The following is a 10,115-nucleotide window of genomic DNA, read 5'->3' on the forward strand; positions in this document are numbered from 1 at the left end:
CGAAATGGCATTTGGTTATTTACCGACAGACAAGAGTTTGATTTTATTTTGGGAATTGAACTGTTAAATTTATGACTATAACGATAGCGATCGTGATGAATTCGAACTGGAACGGTGACGTAAGATGCGTTTCGTGTTTATTCTTATTTTTCTTCATCATCTTGCCGAGTTTTCTTATTATTGTTTATTTTAAGCTTTTACATTTATGAAATCCCTTTTTCTTTTTTTCTTCTAAACAAGAGAAAAAAAAGCAAAAAAAAAAAAAAACGAAAAACTGGGAGCCCGTTGCTGGGCAATAGCTTCTTGCGTTCTTCTCGCCTCGCGTATTTGAATAAATCCGTGCAATATTTTTTCAAGGAGGAATGCGAATAGCGAGGGGAGACTGGAAAACGGGACTGGCAAGGCTACGCCAGAAAGAAAAGAGAGAGAAAGAGGAAAAGAAACAAAAATATATATATACTGTATATAGTAGAATAGTAGAAGCAAAAGCAAGGCCCGGGTAATGCGGCTGCATACGTAATGTGATGGGTGCATCTTCAATTGACGTGAAAGGCAGCTCGGCACACACATGCAGCAACGCGCTGTTGTGCTGAGATGCTGGCACAAAAGTTGATTTATTCAGGAATGTTGATGCAGCCCGCCATGTTCTTTTTCTTTTCCCCCCTCTTCGTTCGTTTTTCTTTTTCCTTCAATTTCTTTTTCATTTCATTTTATTTCCTTTTTTTGTGTCGAAGCGAAAGGAGAAAAAAAAAACAAAAAAAAAAAACACGAACGGACTTTTCGGGATTCAGTCGCGTACTCTGCGACACGAGGCAACGTGTTAAAACTGGCACTAATTAATTACTTACGCCGGCGAGTGAGTAAGGCACAACTGCAAAAAGAAAAACTAAAGCGAGGGGAATGAGATAGCAGAAAAAGAAGAATGGAATAGATTTCAAGTTTTATAGGCTGCACAAGGCAACTGCTACCGTTGTGTGAGGGTGGCGTAGTGAAACACGTACATTTCATCTAAATGCAGATGAAGTCTCTCTCTTTTTTTTTTTTTTTTTTTTTTTTTTTTTTTTTTTTTTTAATATATGGTTTCCTATTTAGCCTTTTGCTGGTTTCAAATTCATTAGCGGTCGACACAGTTCCAGTGCATCGAGCAAAAGTTGTGTGTCTGTTGCCAACGCGTCTGTGTGTGTGTGTGTGTGTGTCTCTCTTCGATAAGTCCCCCCCCCCCCCTCTACACACATGCGACTGCCATCCGTCGTGAAATCTATTCGGTTGTAGCCCAAATGTTTTTGTTTGCATAATGACGGAGTGGAAAACAAAATTTGCATTTACCAGAAAACGTCCAATTATTTTTTGCCCTTTGAAACAAAAAAAAAAAAAAAAGATGGAAGAAAAATTATTCGAAAGATGGAAAAATAGTTCGATAATGGAAATAACGGTAGACGAATGAGCAAGAGTTTGGACAAAATCAGGTTTGCGATGATCAAGAATGGCGACATTTATTTTTCACGGAGGCTAACACGCTGAAAGTATATTTTAGATGACAGATGAATGCGATTCATGCGTTTCGAGAATTTTGATTTGATTTGATTTTTTTTTTTTTTCGCGGTATTCGAAGAGCGAGGGAAGGGGGGGGGAGCCCAATCCGGTGGCAATTGGCTGCATCAGCACGTGTGCATTTGTTACGCATCCTGTCCTGATCCCCTCCCAACCTCCTGATGGGATTTATGATACATAATAGTAACATCCTATACATCTAATAAATAGCCCGAGCTCTTCCTCCGGTAGCCCCTGTCTCTCTCTCTCTCTCTCTCTCTCTCTTTCTCTATACATACACACACGTCTGTGTGTCTATATAAATATATAACCTATAATCATTTTAGGACGATATTAAAAAAAAAAAAAAAAAAAAAAAAAAGAAGACGATGGCAGATAGAGGAGGACAGAGGGTGCAGCTGTTTTTCGAACGATATATCGGCTGCTACGGGTAATTTGAAACCTGTTGTAGTACTCGGAATTCTTTTCGATTTCCCTCTTACATTTTTTGTATGTGTGTTGTCTGTTTTCATTTTTTTTTATTTCGAATTTGTATTATCATCGACACCTTTGTGTGTCGGCTATCTCCGCCTTATTGTGTCCGTGCTGGCAGATACGAAAATGTTTCTGAACGAGTAAAGGGGGGGGGGGGTAGGGTGGGCTATGGCGGGTCCGTTGATTGTCACGAATGAATGACAATGTGTAGCCCATTTACTTTCATTTTTTTGTGTAGGGGGGGGGGGTTCCTTTGCACACGTATATACATATATATACATACATATTCAAGGAAGTGTGGCTCCGGTGACACCCACCCCACTCCCATTTTATTTTATTTTATTTTTTTTTACTATGACATAACCCCACCCTGTTATAGCACGCGCGTTTTTTTTTTTTTTTTCTTCCTCTTCTTTTTCTCGGTGTGTTACACGAACCGGTCGATGGCATGTGCGATGCCCGTAAAATATACACCACCCCTTATGTAGGTCTATCTATCTATTTACGTATCTGATTCTATTCTTTCGAAATCCGCTTTTCATCAATAACACACGGATACATTCGATATTTTCATTTTCTTTTTTTATGATTAAAACACGATTTTCATAACGGTAGGAAACGCATGTTTTTTTTTTTTATGGAGGCATATTGGGCGTGGCGATTTATCATCGCCTATCAAATGATTGCAACCCCCCTCTCGTTTCAATTGGAAACTCTTTCGTTTTTGTTCTTGGTGGCAAACGGCATTTCGCAGATGCGCTTTGCATTTTAAAACATGAATTTGGAACGGTGTGTGTGTGTGTGTGGTAGGTGGTGTAGGGAGCGAAATGTTTGATGGGGGCATAGATACGAACAGAGCAAAAAAAAGAAAAAAAAAGAAAAAGGTGTGCGTGCAGCGTGTCGCTTGTTCTCGCCTCGTGTATTGTTTAGTGTGTGTCACCAATTGGCCCGGATGTGCCGCCTCTATGTATCCAATGTGTTTGCGAGGTACAGAGCGCATACCACGTGATACAGTCACACCAAACACACACACACCTTTTTTTTTTTTTTTCTTTAGAAAGAAAAAGAAAAAAAAGGGGGACCCTTATATTTCCGCTATTCTTTTTGAAGAGCAGCTGTCAACCATTGCTCGCTCTTATTTTTCTTTCCCAAATAAAAATCGATTTCTTTTTTTTTTCTTTCTACGATCATCCATCAAAAGACTTGACCGTTACTATAATTATATATTTCCGAAAAAGAAATGTGTGTGTGTGTGTGTGTGTGTTAGGGAAATGGTTGATTTATTTGAATGGGGACTGGCCGTATGCAACGTATTTGTGTTGGCTGGCAAAAGCCAATCTCTGCACTAATTGAGAGTGACTAATTGTCTGTGAGTGCGCACGTCCTTGGCGCAAGCCAAAGGGACCGAAAGACATCATCTGAGACTCTTGTGATGAACGAAGGATTTGAGAAAAGTGGGCGGGCGTCGGTCGGGCCCGTAGCGATGATATATATATATATATATATATGTATATGTATGCAACACTACCGCGCTACTCTATACGAATATAAATAGGAGAAGGGAACAACAACAAACAACAAAAAAAAAAAAATGGAGAAGTTGAGAAAAAAAAAAAGAAAAAAAAAGAAAGAGAAAAAGGGGGTCTTGATTGAAATTTGGCCATTTTTTCTGACATTTTCTGGTGTGAAGTTGAAGAAGCGACGCCTCTGTTTATGTATCTTACATATATGTACATATTGATGGACGCGCGCGGGACTCTTGTGTGTGTGTCCCTCTTTTATTCTGCGGATGCGTGTGTGTGTGTGTGTGTTAAGGCCCGCAAGCGCGCGGGCGGGGGAGCTTCATCGTGTTTTCTTCTATCCACACACACATACACACACGCACACGTGACGGAAGCCACGCCCATCGTGATCGGCCATTGGTTGCGTCAGGGCCATCCGCAGCGATGGCCGACTCTGAAGTTTCTCTCTCTCTCTTCTCTATTTTTCCCTACTTTTTTTTGCTTTTAATACTTTGCCATGGCTGTTGGGTTTTCTTTTTAATCTTTTCTTCTCTCCTTCGTTTTTTTTTTTTTTTTTTTCTTTTTCCCCTTGCCCTCTAGTATCTCGCCTTTTTTTTTTTTCTTCTTTTGTACCTGAGAGAGAGAGAGCGAAGGAGCCGCTAAAGAAAAGAAATAAAAGCACCTGGGACATAAATCAAGTCAGGCAACCCTGCAGGGGAGCAAAAGTCCTGCTACAAACGGCCAGCGTATGTGCATATCCGCCAGCGCGCACCTTATTTCATTTTCTCGTCGTTCCTGTTTTTCTTTCTTTCTTTCTTTTTTTTCTTAAATGCAAATAAACTTCTTTTTTTTTTCTTTTTCCCCTTTTTTTTTTCTTTTTACAAAATAAAAATTTTGAAAAAAAAAAAAAAACCTGATTGATACCGACTTTGGAATGTGACGGTGCCTGCACTCGTAACGCAGATTCAAATTACGTAAATAGAGATGAAGAAGAGCGTCGCTTTACTTTAAGAAAAAAAGAAAACATTTTTTTTATAGTTTAAAAGCGTTTGAGTTTTGATGTTTGGTCAATGATCGAAAGCCTTTTGTTTTTTTTCCCTTTCTTTTTCTACTGATTTTTTGTTCGACTGCCACGAAACAAAAGAGGAGCTGATTTTATTTAAGGATTTTAAAATAGCCTCTAGAACTTGCGATCGTTTTCTAAACAAATGTTTTTCTTTTTTCTTTTTCTATCTGACAGGCAAACAGTGGAACCAGTGGACGAGACGGGAAGAACGGACGCGATGCTACTCAGGTAAGAGCCAATTGTTTTTTCTTATTATTTTTTCTTTATTGCTCTTCCTATCGCGAGAAGCAGCTGATCTACTGTGCAGTTGTCGTTTCTAAAATTTTTGAAACCGCAAACGAAAACAAACAAATTTTGAAATTTCTCCGCGTGGTATGACTCGTAATCTCAAGCGCTCCAAACTTTTGTTTTTTTCTTTCTTTCTATTTTTCTTCTTCATTTTTTTTTTTTTTTTTTTTTTTTTTTTTTTTGCCCACCAGCCCGTCAGATTCGGCTCGCTTGATGTCACGGCGCCGCCAAGACACACTCATCAGTTGTTGTTCTTGTCGTAATACCCCTCCCCCCTCGGTGCCCTCCCCTTTACACGCGTACACACCTCTAATAAACCGTCGTTGACGTTGATAAAAGAATAGACAAGACAGGCCGAGAGGGATAGGGAAAAAAAAAAAAAAACAATTTTTGTTTTAATTTTTTGTTTTTGTTTTTTTTTATCGTAGGAAAAAGACATAGACCCCCAGCTATCTTTTGTTTTGTTTTGCTTTTTTTTTGGGGGGGGGGGGGAGCTTTCGAAAAGCTTCCCGATATTCTTCACGAGTCCCCTTCAATGACTCCGCTGGTGGGCCTCTTGTTTTAGACATTTTATTCAAAAAATTTAAAAGGGTAGTGGGTTAGAAATTTGAAAACAAACTTGGCGGAACCGCTAAGTTCATTATTCTTTTTTTTTTTTTTTTTTTTTTTTTTTTTTCGGGACTATTTTTCTTTTTTGTGTCTTTGCAATGAAGGTGAAAAGAGAAACACACTGAAATAAGAAGAAGGGACGACGGTCATTGAATTCATTTCCGAGCGAGCACTGTGACGCATTTTGCCTTCGCCCCGCTGAGGTGTCTCGTTATATAATTAAAGCATAGCAAACAAAGCACTTTGTGCCTTCCCTCTCTCTCTTTTATTTTTATAAACTTCGTTCGCTTTGCATCAACCGGTTTGTGCGCTCAGCAATTGTTTTCTTTTCTTTTCAACTCCAAAAAGAAAAAAAAAGAAAAGAGATGCTGGGATGATTGTAGAGTTGAAACGCTTCATTCCCAAGGAGAATACAAAAAAAAAAAAGAACAACCTCCGGCGACGTCTGGGCATTCATCGGGCCTTAATCAAATAGATCGAAAATGGTACAGGGAAAAAAAAAATCAAAATCATTGGCCATTTTTTTTTTTGTTTTTGGATGAAAAAAAAAAGAATTAGATGATTGTTCGACGAGAATCAATAGCCATCAGCTCTTTAAATAGATATCGGTAGTGATAGCGGAAGTAAATGGCTGTTCCCGGGCCTTTAAAAATCCCCACTAATAATAAAAGAAAACGGCTCGTGTATTTGTTTATGACGCGTTACCTACACACCGGCCACGTAGACAGAAACAATATTCCGAGTTGACACAGCAATTTTGAAAAAAAAAAAAACATATCCGCGTTACTTCCCTGCTTTTATCTGCCCCGAAATGTGTTTTTGATGCTGATCTGCTTTAAAAACCAGATGCTAGTGAAATCATCAGTGCGGAATATTCTTGATCGTCTCTCCCTCCCCCCCCCCCTTCTCACAGCGAAACGATGGAGAGTAGCAGATAGTCGTGTACACATCCCCCCCTCTTTTCTGATGATGATGTGTATTTTTTTAAATTTTTATTCCACGATTTGAATAGCGGGAATAAAAATGAGGGGGCTCGGTGCTAAAAAAAAAAAAAAAAAAAAAAAAACAGGGGGGAGAATCATAACAATAAACGTTGGTGACGGTTATGTTTTATCTATAGAACGTAATGTATTGTATTTATTAAAAAAAAAAAAAAATGGGGGGTGGGGGGGAATAATTTTTGAAACAACGCAAAGGGATACGACGTTGTGATTTGATGCGAAGACAGGGACCCCCGGTTTCCCCATTCTCGGTGCTGCTCTTTTTGTATGTCGGTGCGTACAGCAGGTTAAACAGTCCGCTCAAAATATTAAAAAAAAAAAACAAAAAAAAAAACACCTGGTTAGATTATTCAACTCCCCCCCCCCCACTTTTTTCTTTTTCCCCCCATCTGAAAATGAATATGAAAATCAAATGCAGAGCGGGAATTTTACAAAGGTGTTCACGGAGGGAATCCCTACAAGAGCGGGTCGTCCAAACGAAAGAAAAAAAAAAAAAAAGGGGACGTTGCACGTTGCATTTCAAATAGCCATTATCTAACATCATAAAGCACCCCTGCCTCTTTTCTCACACCCACACACGTAGTTTCTCGTGAAGATTTTCTTTTTCTTTTTCTTCTTCTCGATGTGCGTGCGCTCCGTTGTACTCCGCAGCGGCCGGTAATGAAATGCGCGGGACTATGCGGCCCCCCTTTAACACGTATCTCGCGCTGTGTGACTTGACTCTTTTTCTGTACATTAGTAAGAGACGGGCTAAGCCAAAAAAAAAAAAAAAAAAAAAAGAAAAAAAAAAAAAAGGGGGTTGAATAAAAGACACAGGGATCCGTCGGCGTGTCGGTGCATCGCATCATCTTTTTTTTTTTTTTTTTCGTGAAGAAAATAAGAAAGAAATATTGTAATGTACATCTATGATATTTTTCTTGTTGGTTTCGCTTTGTGCCATGACGGCGGCGGCCTATCATGACTCCTTTCAAAGGAATATAAATAACAAAAACTCCTTGTGTGCCATCGGCACTTTTCGTCGTTCGTCCCGATCCTAAGAGAGAGGGCGGGCGGGCGGGCGGGGGGGAGGGTGGAGAAATATTAGATAACTGCGTGAGCAGAGTGCGCATAAGCATGCGTGTTTCGTGTCACTGTATTGTGTCAAGAAAGCGAGCCAACGATCACGATGAAGGTCCCCTCAATTTCTTGATAGCGATGCCATTTCCTGGCCTTCTTCTTCTTTGAAATATTTCTCTTTATTTTTTTTTTTTTTTTGGAAATCTTTTGTGAGAATGTGGCAAGTGGAATACCAAATTGATGGAATAACAATTGATTTGTTTCGAATGGCATTTCTTTCGAGGAATCAAGCAAAAAAAAAAACATTCTTGTCATTTCTGCCTGTGTGTGTTTTGTTTTTTTCCCGTTATCATCGGACGTGAAACGTTGATGTTTCTGGCTCCCATTTTTGAATTCTTCTTCTTGCGTGTAATCGTATTAAATACTATGTACGTTCAACCCCCCCGATGCCTTCGTGGTGAACGGGCCGAAAAGAAAAAAAACAAAACAAGGTCGCATTATTACAAAAAAAAAAAAAAAAACGGGTGGGGGTGAAAATATGCGTGTGCGTGCGCCATTTGTTTTTCATCGGCGTAAGGAATTTTATATAATAATGAAAGAACGAAAAAAAAAAAAAAAAAAAGCTCTTTCCAATCTTCTTTGACTGTGGGGGGACGCTGTGCGGCGGGGCTCGTACAGCTCCTGCTGCTCCTTTTTTTTTTCTTTTTTTTTTTTTTTGTCTTGCTCTTTTCTCCTTTGTCGGTGATTCCGAACGCCGCACATCGTACGACGGTACCCATCTCTTCTACGAAACTCTTATGTATATGTACGTATATGTTGAGCTCCCATTTGAAAATTGAGGGGCTCTCTCTGTCTGCCATTTTCGTTCGGGATTTCAAAGGGACGCGTGTGTTGTAGGAGGCCCCTTTTTTTTTTTTTTTTGAAATGAAAACGAACTCTCAGCTGTTGGAGAAAAAGAAGTCACGGTCGGTCAAGAATGCCGACTGATGATATGCCTTTACGGCTTCTTCCTCTTCTGTGCCCACGCCAAAAAAAAAGAGAACGGCCATCATCTTGTGGTGTAGCGTGTCGCCCCTTCATTTCTTTTTTTTTTTTTTTTCTGGTTCCTCTTTTCGGTAGTTCACACGGCAATGGCATTTTTTTTTGTTGCCTTTCACCCTCTCGTTTCAGACGAGTTGCTTTCGGCCTATCCTCAACTAAAAATGTTGTTCCGATTCATTTGGCTCTTCTTTTTCTTTTGCTTTTTTGCTGCTACGAGTTACCGATTCTGGGGCTTTAGGGCCAGCTGACGCACCTGGCTTGTGAATAGCCGCGTTCGATGTTCAACTCTTAACGAGCTCCATTGTACGACTCGTAGACGAAAAAGCCAATTCAAAAAAGGTTTTTTTTTTTTTTAAATTTTATTTTCGTGTTAGTGGGCGCGTTTGATTTACCGCCCTTTTCCCATATTCTTTTGAAGGAGTTACAAAAAAAAAATGATATAAAAAAAAAAAACGAACCGCAATGAGACGATTGGCCGTTACGTCAAATAGTTAACTGGAGCTGTCTGTAACAGCGAATGCAAAACAAAAGCAGGACGCAGAATGGGCAGGGACGTGATTGACGGGGAGCGAATCTGTCGAGTGCTTGACGAGCTGAGCAAATGAATTGTCCCTTCTTTTTTTTTGTTGTTGTTGTTTCTCATCGAAAACAAAAGAAATCATCAATCGGAGGTGGAATTCGAAAATCCATCGATGGCTGACGGGCTTTGATTTCATTTTCCCTGAACGCACCTTCCCCCCTTTTTGCGCTGCGGTCCATAAGTCTAATAATAATACAGCGGCGGGGCGGCGCTGTGTGTGTGTGTGTATATCTTATGCAGCCTACATATTTCGCTGTCAGGCGAGACACAGCTAGCAGCTAGTGAAGCTAGACACACGCAGCGATACTTTAATCAACGGCTGTCATATTTTTTTTTTTTTCTTCTTCCCTCGGCGTACGTGTAAAAGAAGAAGAAGAAGAAGAAGAAGAAAAAAGAGCGTTAAGAAATGAAACGGCTGTATGTACAATCGTCTCGTTAGAAGAAGTCCCTCGTTTCCATCACGGCCAAATGGCTTGTGAAATTTCCTTTGACGACAAACAAAAAAAAAAATGGAGACGAAATTCTCGCAAATTTTCTTTTTCTAAACGCGCAATCCCATTTTTCATTTTGACTATTTTCATTTCAAAAAAAAAAAAAAAAAAAAAGAAAAATATATAAGGAAAATGATGACTTTTTAAAGATGATGTATTTGATGGAACGTTAGATGGGGGGAGGTAGACGGGGGCCTAGATGAGTACCAGTCACAGAGTAGAGGGGAGGGCAAAAAAAAAAAAAAAAAAAAAAAAAAAGTCGCATCACACAACACACGTAGGTTCGTGTTATAAGCACAAGACGCAGCGGGAGGCCTTTTGCGAAGAACCCCACTACGGGAAAAAAAAACCGCCGGTTCTTTTTTTTTTTTTTTTTCCTACTTACTATCGCATCTATCCGTCTCTTCTCCCTTTTTTTTTTTTTTTTTTTTTTGAAGCGCCATCTTATAAGATTTT

The 10,115-nt window shown here is 39.6% G+C and overlaps 1 protein-coding gene across 1 annotated transcript in view; it reads left to right on the forward strand.

Moving 5' to 3' along the window:
* Positions 1-10,115, forward strand: part of LOC130690290 (homeobox protein homothorax-like) — a 73,120-nt gene that overhangs the window by 37,923 nt on the left and 25,082 nt on the right. The window contains exon 8 of the mRNA XM_057513298.2: positions 4,768-4,821. Coding sequence (XP_057369281.1) covers positions 4,768-4,821 — 54 coding nt within the window. The remainder of the gene's footprint in view (positions 1-4,767; positions 4,822-10,115) is intronic.

This window comes from Daphnia carinata, chromosome 6 (assembly GCF_022539665.2).
Source record: "Daphnia carinata strain CSIRO-1 chromosome 6, CSIRO_AGI_Dcar_HiC_V3, whole genome shotgun sequence".
Taxonomy (NCBI): domain Eukaryota; kingdom Metazoa; phylum Arthropoda; class Branchiopoda; order Diplostraca; family Daphniidae; genus Daphnia; species Daphnia carinata.